This window comes from Vanessa tameamea, chromosome 10 (genome assembly GCF_037043105.1).
Source record: "Vanessa tameamea isolate UH-Manoa-2023 chromosome 10, ilVanTame1 primary haplotype, whole genome shotgun sequence".
Lineage (NCBI taxonomy): Eukaryota > Metazoa > Arthropoda > Insecta > Lepidoptera > Nymphalidae > Vanessa > Vanessa tameamea.
In genome coordinates, this window is record NC_087318.1 from 4,391,381 (window position 1) to 4,411,828 (window position 20,448).

Genomic DNA, 20,448 nt, shown 5'->3' on the forward strand with positions numbered 1-20,448 from the left:
ATCTTAGGTATATTCTACCGCCAAGCAGCTGTACTTAGTATTGTTGTGTTCCTGTTTGATGGTTGAGAGAGTCAGTATAATTACAGGCACAAAGGATATAACATCTTTGTTCCTAATGTTGGTGGCGCATTGGCGATGTAAGGAATTGTTCAAATTTCCTATGGCGCCAAACTCAATGGGCAGTGGTAACCAATACGCTCGTCCGCCTATCTATGTATTAAACAAAAAAAAAAAACAAATGAGAAAAAATATTTTTCTCAAATATATGTACATATCATATTTGATTATGTATGGAAAAAAAAAGGAATTCCACGCTATTTTATCATATAAATAGCCTGTTAAACAGTATCTATTGTACGGATATCACTAATATACAATATCAATGCATTATGTGTCCGAAGTTACCGAAACTTTGTATCGCATCCATCATTATCGAAATCTTCCCAATATATGTTTATACCGTTGGGACTAAACTCTTAGGATCGAAAAGGTTTGACATTGGTATATTTGAATAATTTTGTGTATGTCACGAGGGACTTATTCGCTTGGTTAGTTTACCCCACGATCGTCTATCACAACGTTAAACACCCATATGTATAGACATATGTAATGTATATATATATATATATATATATATTACGTAATAACTTTTTCTTCTCTTTTCACGCCTGTATTCCCTTCGCGTTCATCTAGTCGAGGTGGCTCGAGAAATATATCGGATAGCTACGTCTCGTATAACATAAATATTTGCCAGTGGTTTTGCCATTTTTCTGCTCACTCGCCTGGGCACCACTATTCACGCATCAGTTTCAATAAATACATACAAAATTGCATAATGAATATTGTATATATATAATTATTACTCTATAGTTTTACTTCTATTATATAAATCTTCTTATGTAATTTTCGAAAAGTCGTAATGTTGGTCCAGAATTTACTTCAATTGATTAAAGAAATATGTATTTTAAAACGTAAAACATTAATAATGTTACGTATGGATATATACTATCTATATTTAAATAATACAGTGCCATAATAATAAAATAGAATGTTATTTAAATTAAATTGTTATTCATATAAATGTAAAAAATAAAGAAAGCGAAACTTTACTTTAAAAAAAAAATTGTTATGGTGTTTATATTAAAGAAAACAGAAAGTACGGTCTGATTATAATATAATGTTGATTTAAATATATATATCAGAAGTAACAATGATTGTTCATAATATTCCACTACTCATGAATGTTCCATTGCTTTCCAAACGCCTAATTTGCCGTTGAAATGATTTTGAGCTTACTATACCAAGCTGCATCACTGCGGTTTCGAAGCATGGATCCTACAAGTGACAAAATTTCATCCAACATATGCAGGTCACGGTGTTATCCTTCAACGCCGAGAGACGCACGAGATGAATTATAAACACAAATTAAGCACTTGAGACTCAGTGATGCTTTGCCCGATTTAAACCTACAATTTTCGGCTAAAATCCTGGTTGTATCTATAGAGGACCGTGTCGCATCTTTTAATACATACTCGTAGAGTTTAAGTTATTTGATTTATTTAATGATTGTTTAATTCATAATTAATTATTATTGTTTTTTTATTGTAACCAATCAATAAATCATTTGTCTAGGATAATATTCATAAGGTCAATTACCTTTAAGAAGTTTTTTTTATAGCATTTAAAGCAATTGCGTCATCATGTTACAATATTTATATTTGTATTTTATACATTATCTTGAAAGTCAGATTATAATTACTGAATACAGATTTCTTATCGCTGTGGAATCCGTATGTACTTTTCCACATACTTTTCCTTATCAACGTCGTAATATGCACTTCGTTAATCGAGTAAAAATCCGTGTCTCACTTACCTATCAGGCGAACAATTATATCATTGCATTTAGTAAGGTAAATATTGTTATCACTGTGTATACTAACGCGCTGCAGGTAAAAGACGTAGTTACGTATAAAAAATAACGTTTGTTTGTATTTTCAGTTTGACTATCAACGCATAATTTAAACTATATGTGATAGAAATCAGTTCGGAGAAGATATTTCGTAATACAGTGCCATATTGTCTAAGGATCAGGTTTTAGTGATTTTAACAGTCATGTTTGCATAAGACTTATTATATGAACATAAATAAATTATTGTCTTATACGTTTCTGGAATGAGACAATTGTATCGCTTTGAAAATACAGCAATATAATTTTAACTGTCCATAGCACAGACGAATCGTACAATGCTAGTATAATATTATAAGTACTTGACAAGTATTTGTCGAGTATTGGTGAAGCTGAAGGACATATATATGATATGTTTAAAGACGGAATAATAATAATCGAATACAATTTTTATTAAATTAGTGGTCGCCCATTGATCGAAATGCGACCGTAATTCATTGATAATAAAATATAAGATGCGTTCATTCGACAAAAAATTTCACTACTACGATAAAAAAAATTCAAATGTAAAAAAAAAAACATTGATTTTGAACTTTGACATGACGTATTTTGTCATTGGCAGTATATACGTAAACTATGAATGTTTCATAGTAAATATTATGTAGTTTTTTTTTAAATTATTTTAATGTATTTGTAATGGATACTTTATAAAAATTCCAGTCGCACTCTGCACTCCTTCTCATAAACTTTAATAGTGCCAAATTTCATACATTTCCGTGCGTGTCTTTTTGGTAAAAAAAGTTATAGCTTCACGTATTGATATATAGGTAACTAATATTATTGGTAATAAACTATATAAATAACTGTTACTAACAAAAGCCAAGTTTTATTATTCTCATTTTTTATTACATTCACTAGCGATAGATATAGAAACGTTAGGACGTTACGGTTCACAAAACAATTATGCAAAAACAATTCGCTTTGCATGAATTTATAGTAAACGTACCATAATAAAACAATTACGTATAAGTTTAACGTATAATCACGCTGTGATAATTTACACGATACTGAATATATATAGATATAGAAAAACGTAAAAAAAATTACGACTGTTATCTATCTATTAGGGTTCAATCAAAAATTATTAGTTAATAATTGTTTTTGAAGTGTCCATAATTGTATTTTAGGTTAAGTATAATTACAAAATGACGTCGCCACGTCAACAAACTTATGATGTTTATATTTTTTAACAAATTCACGACAATTATTACCAGTATCTTTTAGTGTTACTAAATATATACTGATCATCAGATGTCTTTTATATCATGGATCATAATAATATTATAAAAGCGACTGCGTGTTTGTTCATTTGTTCTCATATCTTTCACGTCTACTCAACTGAACATGACACAGAAAAGATACTCAAAACGCGAAGGACTAAGAACTAGTAAATGCTCGCCATAGATTGCTATGGCTCTATAGTCTTTACACAATTATCCGATACGGCTGGTGCGTTACTTATTGTATATCGATAGGATTGTACCAGAAAGCTTCACCCAAGCGCTAAGAGCAACCAAAATATTGTACTCTAATGATTGAACGAGCATGAAGTCATATCAAGCATTAATTTCTATAAATAAACTTGCCAAAATGCACTATTTAATAGTAATAGTAGTCAGAGACAGTTTTTCGTCAAGATTTAATTAAAAATAATAGACGTTCACGAGCTACGATCAGCTAAATGTTTAAAAAAATGTTTATTCAGCGAATCATCTTATTTATCAACGAATGTATTTTTTCTTTTTTTTGAAAAGGTTAATTTTTCAAAAGTAGGCATATACTAGGTTCTTCAAATTAATTGAACGAGTTTTCGTCAATGCGACTTTGCGCTCGTATATAGACTGCGTTCAGTAAATGCGATACACGAATGCTAAATAGCAATCTTTTAAAGAATAGCTTGAATGTGAATGCAGACTGCAGTGCCTTTGCAGTTTTGTTCGATACTTTTATTTCTTTTCTTTTAAAATGACGTACTCGGTTAGCTTTTCGACATGAACATTGCGTTGTGTTTAGAATTTGCTTCAGTTGCAGAATAAATTGAAGGCGGTTTTAAAATTATGATAGAATTTATAAGATTTTCTTGTTTTTTTTTCTTTCGTTTTTAGATCATGTCATCGATCATATCAAAATAATAGTATTTTGAAGGTTTGAAATAAATCGCGTTATTAGTTTGCTCTGCCTTCATTGATATGCTTTTAACATGCTCTAAGAGAGCCTATAACTTTTTAACGAATATGATGCAAAGAGTCCTTTCAACATCGACCATTAGTGATACGATACGCAAATGTACTTATATTCTGACCCGACCGAAAAAGGAGGTTATATGTTAAATCCTTATGATTTCTCGAATACGGTTAGATCGATTTTAAAGATTTAATTATAATGAAGTTAGTTAGGTTACCATCTGGGGAGATAGGCTAAATAAATATTTCTTAAACATATATTATACCATTTTTCTATCTTTATGACTCGAGAAATATCACGTATTTTGTTGAAAATCGTTTTTGCAGTTCATTAATTAACGCTTATTCTTACTGATGTTCATCTTCCCGATAATTTAAGTTCAAATTAAATGGCACTGAGTATTAATTCTTATCAGAATTGTTTACAAAAGTTTTCTGTTAACAAAAATTACCGTTTATATTTTGCTGGGCTTGGACTGGATTGTAATATCGAATATATATTTAAAATGTATGTATAGAAATCTTTCTGTAACCATGCATTTATACCTTACGGGGTTAAAGTGAGATGTAGTACGAAATATGGCAGGAAGGCTTGTTTGTTTGACACTGTTTGTTTTAAAATATACTAATATGTATCCAAATAAACTAAAATATTTATACAAACGAGGTAATTACGCCGAGATAATTGGAAGCGTCAATAGCGCAATAGTTTACGGGCCGACTAGCGATGTAAAAAGTCGCAGGATCGATCCTGACCCGTTGGGCTGTTGTCGTCCCCATTCCTAACACAAGTGATAAGCTTAAAAGGAGGGGTAAATAGGAATATTAGTAATTCCTTAATTAATTTGGGGCATTGCAAGTACGCTAACTTTCGTAATTATTTTATAACTTAAGATTCAAATAACTACAATTGTATTTCGTTTTCAATTAATTAACTCATTCATATTGATATATACTACACACTCTTTATTGACACCGACATTACAAATTTTGTAAACCTTTTCATGAGATACTTAATTTAGCTATTTTCAATAAACGTTCTTGTATTTTTTAATCGGTTGGTTTTTTTTTTAAAACGGGATTATTTTTAACAATAACTCCAAAATGATAAATATAAGTAGGTGGTATTATTTTAACATAAATAAAAACAAAGTTGTTTGTTATGACAAATCAGTTATATGCGATAAAGTTATCGTGTTGTAATAGAATATGGCTTTAGTATATCACTAATCATATTTCCCTGGGAATTATCATATGAAACGACTCCCTTGATTTAAAGAGATAGAATTATATACGTATATATATAAATAATCCTTTGATAATACGAACTTGTTATTTAATGCTTATAACGAGAGCTTGATTTAGCGACCCCCGGGCTATGGAAATCTTAAGGATTCAAACGCCTCTCCTAACTTAATGGAACGAATTGATTACTTATTTTAACTATCTTATATTATCTAAATTAATTTATGGTACATTATATGTATTAAAATCAAGTAAATTAAGATAAAACGTATCAAAGTGTAAATTTAAGAGTTTTGGTTTTGTCGAATAAAGTTGTTTAAATTCTTTAGGTTATTAAATATTTTGATTAGATTTTTATTAATAATATATGTATACGAATTAGTTTTTTAAGTATTTCTTATTAAAACATTGGAACGAAAAACGGCTCTAACATTTTGAACTATTAATAAATTCATTATTATTGAATTCAAGATTGCAATTATATTTATACAGCTCTGTTCCAATTAATATTTCTGAAAGCCGGTACATATAAATGAAAACAGGATCGTACGATCCAAAAATACACGTCCATTCGAAAGTTAAAATTTTCCGACTACAACCCATCAAAAATATTCCAAGTGACTACTATAAAATTCACCAGAGGCGAGAGTTCTCAAAATCAGGAAATAATTCGGGCAAGTTTGTGTCAGAGTTCAGAGTTGAAAGAGTTTTGTAGAAGTAAAAGCACTGACCAATAAAACTATAATCTGTAATATGTACACATTTTAGTACAATAGCTCACGCAATGGATTATGTAGAATTTCAATGCCTTCAAAGTATTGTAACATGTGAATTGTTTAACTTGATGGTAGAGCCTTGTACAATTGCGTCTAAGTTTATCGTACTCATCACATTTAATTCTACCACCAATTACCAGTACGAATCAGCAATACTTAATTTTAGTATAGTACGGTAGTAGTTATATAGTATATATACGGGTTTGAAGGCTGAGAGAACCAGTGCAACTATAGGCACAAGGGACATCTTAGTTCCTATGGTTGATGGCACATTGACGATGTAAGGAATGGTTATTATTTAGCCAATGTCTATGTACAGTGGTGACTATTTAACATCAGGCTATTTGAAATTTCGCCAAACCACGTTATAAAAATAGTTCCAAAATCAGCGATGAAGAAAATTACTAATATTAAATTTAAAACATAAGAGAATAATTATTTGATATTCTCTCCTAAACTTCTATGAATTCATTCATATATTTTACGTACGATTTAATTCAATACGACTTAACAATATTACACAGGTCTATTTTCGACAATAGAACCTTGAAAACGATGAAGTTCGTTAATATTGACTTGACATTTATGAAGAGTCATTCGCGTTCATCGATCGAAAATATTATTTTGTTGACGAACATTGCCTCCATCGTTCTCGTGGACTTTTGTTAAGGAGATATCATTTCAATCAATACTTTTTACAACTTGTTCATGGTTCAGAATACCTTATATATTTTTAAAGATAATATAAGGTTTTGATTAAAGAATACTGTCAATTTTTATTTGTGTTGTGCTTGCGCTGTCAGGTAACATACAAGGGCAATAATTTATAAATATTATATATATAACACATAATGCTGTGTATTATTGTATTTTACCTCATATGTTGTATATAGACACTTACTTTATTGATTTTAATCAAGAAAGTAACAACCCGAGTGTCACTTCTGGGCTGAAGGCGTGGTAGCTTAGTCGACCTCGCTATACCAACACGAGTTCTTGGCTTGTCGCTGACATTCTTTCGGCTAATGGTTTCCAACATTGCCGCGCACGAAGTCAAAAACCGAATTCTAACCTGCAATCTCCCTTCAAAATTCACGTTTTCTTACCACTAGGTAAGTTCAATTCTCTACTAAAGTAAGGTCAATATAACATATTTTGAGTAAATGTTATTTTGCTTGAAAACTCCGTATTTTCACTGCGCTTATTATCGAAAGTGCTTGCTCCACTCAAATGGAGACAAGCACTCTTTACTCCATATCCGGGAGCCGCTTTATATCTTCTTCGTGCTTTAAACCTTTTATTTCGAAAATAGTGGTGATCCCAGATTTCGTTCGCTGGAAAATAAAAAACGCATTTGAATTAATTAATATTTTACATAACGATATTAAAACATTTCAATAATATTTTCATTTACTAACAATTAATTATACATCAAAAAAAATATTTTTAATCGTGAAATTCTTCATAACTTGATTATAATTGATATTAAATTGTCATATTTTTTTTATTAAACTTTGTATTCCTTTTCGTTTCTAATCTGACTCTAACTTCCAATGGATTCTACAGTAATTTGGCACAAAAGTTAACTACGTCGTTGAATGGCGTACTTATTTTATATATCTTTGTAATTAACAAAATTGTTTTTTTCTTAATTTATGCTTACGAGGCAGGTGATTCTCAGCTAGTAGGAATTATTATTGTTTCAAAATATAGTAAATAGAATATCAATAAATATCATGTCATATTTAAACTATCTAAAAAATAAATTTATTTAATATTATATTACATGTTTTATAGAATAATATATATTTACACGAGGCCATTGAGGTCTCAAAAAGAAAATAAGTCCTAAACAAATTAGGTCTCTAGAAATAATCATAATAATTTTAATCATATTTATTAAAAAAAGCAATATATTAAATTAGCTTGTAGAAATACAACATAATATATTAGTGACCCAGTTATATATTAATACTAGTCGTATTTAAGCTAATAGCGGTCAAAAACCCTTTTGTACCTAGTATTATTCTTTGTTTTAGTCCTCGACTACTCACATAGCAAAATTTATACTAATGTTTTTATGCACGAATTTAAAAAAATAAGAACAATTTGTATAAATAAAAACTATTGTAACAAACTGCGTGTAAGTTATTTTAAGTACAGTTTAATTGCAATAAAACATCTATAAAATCGGATACGAACGGTTTCACGAACCGGATTCACGAACACCAACCATCACGCAACATTAATTATATTGTCAAAATGCTAGATAAAGAATTTAAACTCATTCACATATAATTTATATCAAGAATAGATAATATTTTGTGAAGTCAAAGTATTAATGAAATATTATTGATAAATCATACTTTGGACTTCGTTTATAACTAATTTTATAATAAAAAGTGAAAAATATTCAAAGTTATGATTAGCAATAGAGTGAAATCGTATATTTTGTGGTCAAAACTTTTACAGACGAGTTATATAGAATACTTAATAATTTGTTATTATAAATATCCACAACAGCTTATAGCTTTACATAGATATGTGACACTAAATATATGTATAAAATTATTTTTAAAAAAGTGCGTAAAAATATATATGTAGCATATTTAGTTCAATTTATTTCTCACGCAGTATTAATTCGTATCAAAATAAATACGATCTATGTAAAAAAATGTCTATTCCATTTTGCAAATTCGACTACGCATGAAAAAATACGTTAGGAGCACTGTAAAACGTATATTCGGATAGACAGTTTATATTTAAAATTAACTTTTACATTTTTAATATTTACAAATTTATATAAATAATATAAAAGAAAGTGTGTCTCTGTCTTCATCTCTATCTCCATTAACTTCTTCTTTACCACTCTACGAATTTTGATGCGGTTTACACTAATAGAAAAAGTGATGCTTTGTGCAAGTCCACCTGGGTAGGTACCACCCGACCATTAGTTTGAAGAATAAGGGGGCCAACTGCAGGCTAGAGTCAATTTAGTTCCCAACGTTACTGGCGTAATAGCGATGTGAGGAATGATGAACATTTTACAGTGCCGAGTCTATTAGTGGTGGTGGTTGTCACTTACCGAAATTTGCCCGTCCGCCTACTTATATTTTAATTTATTTTTTTATATTACTGGGCGATATCGATGTATATCCAAAAAAACTGCTTTCGTATATACAAGCGTTAATCATAAACACTGGCTAAATCAAAATAATGTACGAGAAAATTGTAGGTGTTCAAATGCTAAATAAGTTAATAAATAAATGTTATAAAGAAAAGTCATATACCTACCTAATACTTTCTTGCGAAGAAGTGCCCAGAGCTCTTCTCATAGCCCCTAGCGTTGCTGTGCGGGTCGTTAACTATCCTATTTTTAAAAATAGATCGGTGCGATCCTCCAAATTTACCGATACAAATTTAAAAACATTACACTATTTCAGTGTCAAAACTTCCTCTCTCTACTCAATATATAATAAAATCAGCGGGGCTATATATATTTTTTTTAATATTTAATCTTTTCCCGTAGAGCGTATTGTAAGTGATCGTTTCATGCGATCGATCGGTGCGATCCTTGGTCGTATAGTAGTAACGTTTGGCAAACAAGTGTTCCTTAACCAATGTTTTAGTATTAATGGAATTTTACAATTTTTCTGCAAAGCCTTTTGTGGAAACATATAACATATACCTACATACATTGTCGATAGAATACCTATTAGAAACCGGCTTCGATCACATGTAGTACATAGAAAACATTTTTAATAAGGAAATATATAGAGAATTTTACTTTTATATCATAAAAATATTCTCCGTCTATCTTTCTATATAGTTATAGTTCCAGATTCCATTTCCATTATATATATATAAACTGTAAAATAAAGTTTAAATCATCAAAGCCGTTTTCGAATAATCGTTAAATATATATTACATACAAGTTAAACACATAACCATTACTTACTTGCTCTCTACAAGCCCGTCTGAGTAGGTACCGGCCACTTATCATAATTGTTGTACCGCCGAATAGCAATACTTAGGGTGAGTGAGCCAGTGTAAAGGGACATAAAGTCTCAGTTCTCAAGTTTAGTGGCATATTGGCGATACGAGGAATGATTAATATATTTTGCAGTAACAATGTCTATTGGTAATGGTGACCACTTACTATGAGGTGGAAGATTTGCCAGTCCGCATATTTAAGACATTCAAAAAACGGTAAAAAAATAAGCACTAATGCTGTGTAGTCCGAAGTTATAAGCTCCGTTCTTAACGAATATGCTGCAGTGCCGACTCTTCGCTCAACCATTAATATGGGTTTTTGCAGTGCATAGGTTTCCCCGTTTTCGTTTCGCAAATTCGAAATACTCTTGTGCTTATAAATAACAATGCTTCTCCGTTTTATGATACAGCTACGATTACGTTTGGTAGTAGTAAAAATATTTTTTGTTTTTCTTTCCGGTTACTATATTCAAAATGGATTTATTTTGCTTATGGATGGTCTCAATAAAAAACATTCCGTAAGTTTTTTACTTATGCAAAATAACTATAATTAAATATGGACTACTCTACTCTAACTCGGAACTACTGTTTAATAGTAAATGTTGAATACCTAATAATTGCATGTACTTCCACCAAACCGCAGCGTGGTGGAATATGTTCCAAACACTCCCCTCAAAGGGAGAGGAGGCCTTAGCCCAGCAGTGGGAAATTTACAGGCTGTAATGTAAAACCAATATACTATTTTAAAGAGATTTGGGTACATCGTAATTAATTAAACGTCTTATTAAAAAAATTGGGAAATCTTATCATATAGAATATCTCGTCTCGTGGGTTCGAACCTACGGTCTTCTTTTCAAACCTAGAAGATGTGTACTATCTACTGAAACGTCTCGGCTCTATTTCAAAGGAGGCTAATAAAGCCTTAATCCAACCGCAATACCGAATAACTATAAAATAGGTACCTTGGAAATTTGCCGTAAATATTTTACCGCTTGCCAAATGGATTTATTTTACGATTTTGATTAGGAAGTCGGTCCATATAAATGTAGCGAAGAGTTCGCGTGCCATAGCGCGTTCTTACGTAATGTGTCTTCCTCGTACGAATTTCAATAAATGTTATTTCTAAATTTTTAAGACCACATGTACAGAAGTCAGCTATTTTGTTAACGCTTAAAACGTAATAAGTACTATAAACGTAATAGCTAAAATTTGTAATTGTTTGACTAATTTTGTTTGTACATGGCGGTTAAAGTCAGAGAAGCACTGGGTCCTGATTCTAAAGACATCATTGTAAAAAAATAATAAAAATATTTTTATTATGTAGCGTTTTTATTTGCATGGATGATCTACCTTAGGACAAAGTGAACGAAAGTAGTTCTCAGAGAATCGGGACGATGGATTTCTTAGAATGCTTTCAACCCTTACGCTGTTAAACTTCTCGTCATCTTAATTGAAACTTGATTCCGTAAGTTTGAATTACTTAGGTTTATTTCGCAGGAGAATGTTCATAGAAAATACGAACTTTTACGTCTATTGATAATTGTTAAATGTTTTATTTACATAGTTAGTATTTTTGTTGAATTGTTTGTTATATACAAATTTTACAAAACATAAATTATTAATCTTTTGGTACGTAACATACATTTATACTAATTAAAAAGTAAAATAAGAAAATTAAATATAAACTAACATTTGTAAAAAAAATAGCGATGAGTTTGATATCAATTGTTGTAAATCTTGATTTTCTACATTTCATTTTTGGTGAACATTTGAGTAGGAATTCAAATTATTTTTATCTCTTATTTTTTATTGTTTAGAACATTAACGTTTTTCAACAATATTTTAAAATATACATATAAATGGTTTTTTAAATTCAAAAACGTATCGTATCTTTATCGTTACAAATTATTTAGAATTTCAGCAGTGGGTGATGAATATTTGATAGACACGCATTTATTGTTAGATCACGATCAAGATAGTAAAAACGTGTTAAAAATCAAAAGCTATCTAAATATATTTACTGGTTGTTTAATGAAACAGGCAATAGTATATTCGAATAGTTTTATATCAGAATCGAAATATTTGTCCCCACAAAATCCTACATATACATATATTGAATTGTGTTTAATTTTCCATTAACAAGCGTTATTTTTAATACCTTTTTCATTTATAACAATGAACTGTTTTCTTGGCCTAGTCTTTTAAGTAAATGGGGCACAAAGCCTCGCATAGTGAGCATTATGCTGAGTCAATAAGAGGCTATCTAAAAGTCTTTGTAATATCTTACACAAAAGCTTTAATTTTTCCCTCATACGTCATTTTCTTTCTGTTAAAATTGCTTTCAGCTATGTTCGGTATGAATACTTCTTAATTAAAACTTTCAAATGTTAAATGATATGTTTAATGAAGAATAAAAACGTGGTGTAATAGTGGTGCTGGCACAGATTTGAACTCGGAAACATTGGTCCACTCACTGGACCATCGCGGCTCATTAATGAGTATTATTAATTTTACTATTGCTCAAAGGATATTTTCTAAAAAAATATTTATTTATTAATTATCTTTTTTTTTAATACATTTACAACATCTTTTGATAAATTGGCAAAAAAAGACGCTTTGTAATGTAAAAACGGCTTTATATTATGTAACTGATTATATAAAAATTGAAACTTTAGCTATTCCGTAGGTCGCCTAAAAATATAAAGGTTTTAAGGTCTATTGTCGTTTTAATCTATGGTTATAAATTTCCAGAATATTCCGCATCGAAAAGAATGGTTATGGTTTCGTACAGTTAAAAGGAAAGGGAACTTTCAGCGACTCATTTGTGTGGGCTCTTAATTGTCTAGCGAGATTTCATTGCGACCCAAATCGGCTCAAATTTCAGAGCCCTCAAATTGTCTGTAGCTTAAATGGGATATTTCTTAACGCATTGTACTAAAATGTGACAATTGACGTTTTTTATATCTTTTTTGTAAGAGTAATATATATAAATTTTGCTAATGTTTGAAAAAATTGATAAGTATCACGTCTTGTTATAAATTTGGAAATGTACTAACTCCAGCGCTTACTTTAAAATTATAGAACAATGAATTTAAAAAATATGTAGAAGATAAAATAATAAAATTGTGGATTCTGAACGCATAAGTTTTAATGTTATTTTATATATTTTTTTTAATTTTACAAATTCTCGTACAAAATCCATCTAAAATCTAGGTGACGATCAATTAGACTAGATTCGAACAATAGCAAGGACGTCTCCCTTGAATGACATCGAAAGGTCATAGTCATGCTTCATCATGTGCTAAATAATAACTAGATTTTATGCTCCAGTTGCTAGAAAACAAATCAGCTAGTTTAAAGATATATCAAGCTATATGATTTATTTAATTAGGCTCAACAAGCATATTCAAATAATAATTTTATAAGATTTAAAAAAATGTAAAACAGCTACCGATGTAGAATAAATATTCTACCGAGAAGAACCGAAATGAAATAAATTAGTTACTCTTTTCTACCAATTAAATTGCATACGTTAATACCGTTTGATGAGTAAACTTCGGTTTTCAGATTTTATGGTTTTACAAACAAAATATTATTAAACAAAACTTAAAGGACTAATTATGACTTTTCTTAATTTTAATTACACATATATACTAAAATGACAATACAAACTTTATACCCTTTTGAAACCCAATCTGTGAATATTCACATAACACGTCGTTTCCCTTACAAATCTGAATAAAAATGTCTATTCTAAGATTCTTAATTGTCACAAGTGTTTAAAAAGACTATTATACTTCCTTCTATATCTGCTTCATTCAACTACTATCATAATAATCATTTGCAAATTTGGTGCGTAAATATGATGGAAACATTTTCATACCGAGATGGCGAAATGGTTGGTCCGCGTTCATCTTAGCCGATGAATGCGGGTGTTTATAATTTATCTCGTGTTCCAGCGGTGAAGGAAAACATAAAATTCTGTCACACGCGCATCTTCTAACCCGCATTGGAGCAACTTGGTGAAATGCTTCAAACCTTCTCATCAAAGGGACAGGAGGCCTTAACCCAATAGTAGGACTTATATAGGCCGTTATTATATTTAACTGCAAAATTTTCACAAACTCTATATGTATTATTACAAACACAATTATACAACGATATAATTTTGTATTAAAGATCACGTCTTCAAACAGCGTTTGAATTTTTTATTACATAAGGTAGACTTTCGATTGTTATGCTTATATATTAATTCGTTACTAATGGCAAAATTTTAAAATATATATATTTAATTGGATCACGAACTAAGTAAATAACAGTACTGTAAAATTACAAGCCTTAAGCGATAAAGTTCGCAGAACTTGGATTTCAGTTCCAGAGCATGAGTTATGTGGTATCTCTTTAATCTCAATTTAAACTACAAAACATAAGTTCGTGTTTCTATATAGATCTTGCTTGTGATTTGTAACTTACTTTTTGATCTTATATAAAAAATATTTTATATTAAAATCTATGCAATTTTTTATTGAGAGCCGAGATGGCCCAGTGGTTAGAACGCGTGCATCTTAACCGATGATTTCGGGTTCAAACCCAGGCAGGCACCACTGAATTTACATGTGCTTAATTTGTTTATAATTCATCTCGTGCTCGGCGGTGAAGGAAAACATCGTGAGGAAACCTGCATGTGTCTAATTTCAACGAAATTCTGCCACATGTGTATTCCACCAACCCGCATTGGAGCAGCGTGGTGGAATATGCTCCATACCTTCTCCTCAACGGGAGAGGAGGCCTTAGCCCAGCAGTGGGAAATTTACAGGCTGATTATATATGCAATTTTTTAAGGAAGAACCTGCCCAAACTATGACTAATATAATTTTGTTTAATATGTTTAAAGGAACTAAAATTTTAATTTTAGACATGATCTGATGTCTAATTAGAGTCAACCTCGAAAAAACGTTTATTTAAACTAGTACACAATCCATTCAATTCCTAGAAGTACTTATTCGAAATCAATAAAATCGCTGCGTAAAACTCTTGGAAGACGTTCACGATAAACATTGAATTTTAAGTTTAAAGATTCATGATAAGAGTAGTTTGCCGTAGTTTGCAATCCGACTGCCGGCATTGTTTACTAAACGGATGTCTGGAAAGCAATCAGGAATAAAGTATCACCAACTTTTGGAAGTATTTCATTTTGTTCCTAGTTCGACTTCTTTAGCATATATTTGTTTGATACGTAAGTTTCAAACGAGTATTCTTAAAAGATTCATGACTTCAAAATATATACGTAACAATTTTCTGTACAAAATTTCATTGTAATAAAATTTATTTTAATTTTTTACAGATCAGAACGTGTCCGAAGGAACCGATAGCGAATCTCAGGAAGATTGGCGCGATGAGTGCGGCGGGGCCCTCCTGAGGTCCCGCCTCGCAATGGGCTCAAACATCAGCCAGCATTCCGCTAAGGGCCTAAAAGGACGCCGAGCACGCTCTAGTGGAGATCTCTGCAATGGAGAGACGAAAAGTCAGACTGAATCGTCAGTCTGCGGCTCAGTTGTCGGTGATGTTATGGGCTGGAATCGGTCTCTACCCAACCATCTGGACGGAAACCGACATCTAGCGGATTACAGTCGTGTGAACAATAATTATGGTGAATTCGGAACTTATAATCGGTGCCATCCGAAAAGCGGGCGTGGTTTGCGCTACCGTGTCTCCAAGTCCGGTGAGTGTTTTAGTTAACACTACTTCACTATAAAATTTCATTTTAAAATAATTTGAATCAGATTATCCATTAAAATCTTCATCATACTAATTAATGTACATTAAATATGGCAAACTGGTATCAAAAACATTATCTACATGACGAGAAAGTAATCCATAATTAAAGTATGAAAATATTATAATAACTTGTTTAATAAAGCAATATTTGTCGTTTACAAAATGAGAACATCTATTTTTAAAATATATACATTAATAACATAAATTACAATGTCATTGTGGGTGTAAATCTGTCGTTTGCAGAATATGAGTTTGAAGTATGAAAAGATGACATGGATCGAAGTAGATAAAATTGGAATCTTAACGCTAGTTCCGCGAGAAAATATTGGACGAGAAGATTTTTGAATGCATTTTTCTAAAGCTTACGTATAAAGTTCAATACTGCATGTTCACTTAGCTTGGAAATATGTTGTAATAGTGTCCAAAATTACATTGTGGCATTAATGCTTCCTCGAATAGCGTTTTTACATAATTAATGTTACAGTTAAAAAATAGTTGTTCGCATAACGTTCAACGGATTACATTAAAACTACACAGTACAGTTGGTTTTTGTATCTCTAGTGAAGGTTTCGGGTATAATATCATCAATGTATAGTACAGTAGGTGTTGAGTGAAACAGAGGCTTCGCAATTATTATTTTTTTTTAAATATCAAATATTGGACAACATCACATACATTAACTTTGATCCCAATGTAAGTAGCTAAAACACTTGTGTTATGGCAAATCAGAAGTAACGAAGTTACCACAAACACCCAGACCCAAGACAACATAGAAAACTAATAAACTTTTTCTACATCGACTCGGCCGGGAATTTAACCCGGGACCTCGGAGTGGCGGACCCATGAAAACCAGTGTACACACTACTCGACCACGGAAGTCGTCAGATTAATGAAAATGAAAAGAGTAACTACTGAGTATATTAGTTCTTCTCGGTAGAATATATATAACGAACTGGTGGTAGCTTTACATTTACTTCAAAACAGTAACATGACGATTGAAAAGTGATTTTATTCAACCACTTCAATAATTTATATTTTGATTTAAAATGCTGGGCAATAGTAAGTTACGTATACCGAAATACGTATGTTTTTTTTTAATATTTTTGTTCCCGCGTAACAATAAAAAATATACTAAAATTGAAATGATAATATAGAAAATATTCCTTTAAAGAACAGCCTGATAATAAAAATCTGTTTAGCTTTATATACCTTCCCAATCTGGGGCGTAGTCTTATCGGATCAAAAGATAAAACGGCTAATGGTCGCGAGGGGAAAACGTCGATCCGTCTTCTCGGACTATGTTAAAAATGTAACGTATTTTTCTTGGATATTCCTTAAAGTAGCTGAAAAGTTAAACCACGTGATAAAATGTAAACCGATGGCAATTTACATGTTATGTATAGCTGCCAAAAATGTCTAGGACCATATGCATGTGTGTGTTTAATAATATCATGTTTTACGCAACACAAATAAAATAATTCTTGATTTTTATCACTTTTGACCAGCAACCCCAAATAATCAACTACTATACCGCAGCTATATAACCTAAAATTAAATTATTCCACTTTAAAGGTTTAGTAGGTTGGTATTTGCTGAATTACGAGTTTGAATGAAAAATCACCTCTTAAGAGTGTCGGCAATCCGTTGAACTAACGGCGCCGATTAAATTAGAGCTTATATTCTTTAGGACAATTGTATTGAAATATGACATTCTTGTATGACATTAATTTGATGTTTGTAGGCGACCATCTTCGAATACTTACAACAATTTCTAATCGACCTGCCACGGCGGTCTCAAAGAGGAGCGCACCCACAAATATTTTATTCCTTCTTTCATTGTTCATTGAGACTGGATAAAGAACAGGGGCTTAAGGATCATCGGCTATACTCCCTTACAAATAAACGCTTACAAATATTTTAACATATCTTTTTTATCTACTTGACAGAATAGAGTACCTACTGAGTTTCTTGTCAGTTCTACTGGGGGAATATATAAATTAGCATTTCTATTAGTGTGCTTCAAATTCATATTCCGACCAGGCAAGATAAAATCTAAATTAATTATGGAAAATTACGATTTATAAATTTTAGAAGACTTCCTTAAATGATATGTATGTATATTGGTTTGATTTGATATCATAATTACTGCGCATATTTTTTTTAGAAATCGTATCGTCGTATTATAAATATAACTTTGTACGTTTAGACATTAATTTAAAAAAAATTATAACTGTGTCTAAAAATCTTATTTCTATAGAAAAACTTAATGAAACTCGCTTTAATTCCTATGGCAAATGCTTGCACTGTATAATAATCACATAATTCAGAACATCCGGAGAACCGTGCTCTACTACCGAACGGTCGTTAGTTTTGCATAAAGGCGTAACTAAACACAAACCACACACCTGTCTTAATACACTACACATAGAGACTATATTGCGGTAGATGTCTTCAAAACGGATGCCCCTCAGTTTATATCTGTATCAAATTCAAACTCGTCTACCATATATAATACTACTTTTTTCTCAGTAACTGCGAATGTTTTCCACGGGTCCATTTCGTCTATTTACATTTTTATTTAATTTCAGAAAGAAATAGGGACGTTGCAGTAGTTTTTATGGAAACGAGATTCAATTTAATCATTTGCCTCGTAGTTTATGTCGCATTTTGAAGCGCGTTTTATTAGCTTTCTTTTCAGGGAAGTTAAAATTAAATACAAAGTTTTTAATGGAAGTTTAAAGTAGTACTTTTGAATTTAAATGTTATTACTTATTTAATTTTGGTTTATAATATCGTAGTAAAATATTACTATACTTAACGCAATTTACCCAAAACGTCAAGAATAATAAAAAATTATATTATAATAAATATAAAGTAAATATGTACAAATATTTATTTGGATGACATATATAAAAGTGTGTGTATGTACATAATCAGTGCGAGTGTGTTTATATAAAAAAATAAGTAATCAGCTCTAAAATAATAACTCATAATTATAAATTGAACTACTTAAGTTTTGTAAAAAATTGTTTAATTTAATATTTAATTTTTCATTAAATTCGTTTTACCTGTACATAATATAAAAATATCTCTAAAGATCAAAATATTCTTTCTTAAGGTCATAAATTCAGAAATTATTAGTGTCTGCTGAATTTGTTCGGAATCCATTTCCTTTTAATAATTTGGCGGAGCACTTCGACGGCTTCGCTCGGAGATAATGAAAAAAAAAGTTTAACGAGAGTTTTAAGCGCATTACTTTTGTCAAATCCTAAAATCATATATGACCACTTGTCATAATTTATATTAAAATTATACCCGCTACTAGTGGCTTAGATATGAATGGAGATGTAAAATGTTGAATTGAGAAAAAAATAATTCAATCACCTATTCCTTGTGAGACTCTGAATTACGAAACTAAGGCCTATATAGTAATCTATAAGGGCCTCAGTTTCGAAATTCAGAGTTGACTAGCTTAAACATTAATAATAATAATTAGTTTAAGCTAGCTAGCCATGCATACATATACGATTAAACTTGTTAATATAAAATACTGTTAAAAAAATTGAAACTTTTATTTGCACTTTTGTGTGGCGTTATCATTAGAAAAATTAAATCCGCGAAAATGAAATAAAGTTACACTGTTACCTTTGTGGTTTTGCCATTCATTAAAAGTTCAAGCATGTTGTACACGTCACAAACTGTACCAGAATTTTATTGCATTTGTAGAGTAACTTTACGTAGGTATGAATGTTGACACACGGTTTAAAATTTGAATTTTGCGTACGCAAAATACATATTTTATCCTATTTTATACGAGTAATGAAACAACGCGTATGTACTCATTTCCATTATGTTACGATTAATAACTAAATATTATTGATGAATTACGTACTCAAATATATAAAATATATGTATGCTTATCTAAATATGAAATTATTGAAATCAAATCAAAATGCCTCGTCAGCGGATATAAACCGCGCGAACGACATCGTGGTGAACGTTCACTCGTTGAGCCGGAAACCAGTTTCGGGGATCAGCGACACTGGTGACGTCACGCTTGCTCCAAATAACTTTGGGTCAAGGACAAACTTCCACTTACATAGCATGACACATTCGGGCAAGCCTAACTCCATCCAGCACGGTACGCCTTGTCTTTAACATTACGTCACAATTTGCAACGTCGGTTTGCCATGGAAAATCATATGATATTTAATAACTACGTATATTTTAATTTTATTTTTTATTCGAAAAAATGGTACAATTAATTAATAGCCTGTTAAAAAAAACGTATTAATAATAATTAATTTTTCATAACAAAATATTCCCGACGGTCGTAAAAAATCCATCTCCAAGACGCATAGCAAATGTTGTTAATTAATTCATATACTTACATAAACGAAAGCGCTAAAAGCGAACTTTATATTATTATTACTTGTAATAAACCAAGCTTATTAAGTTACTATTATAGTTGTTAAACAATGAAAATTATATGCGAATGAATTCTTTT

At 30.8% G+C, this 20,448-nt stretch overlaps 1 protein-coding gene across 5 annotated transcripts in view; it reads left to right on the top strand.

Annotated features, from left to right (window-relative positions):
• The window catches only part of LOC113403518 (uncharacterized), a 100,342-nt gene that overhangs the window by 21,147 nt on the left and 58,747 nt on the right, over positions 1 to 20,448 (top strand). For all 5 annotated transcript variants that reach the window (XM_064215945.1, XM_064215947.1, XM_064215946.1 and 2 more), the window contains exon 2: positions 15,508 to 15,885. In XM_064215945.1, coding sequence (XP_064072015.1) covers positions 15,508 to 15,885 — 378 coding nt within the window. The remainder of the gene's footprint in view (positions 1 to 15,507; positions 15,886 to 20,448) is intronic.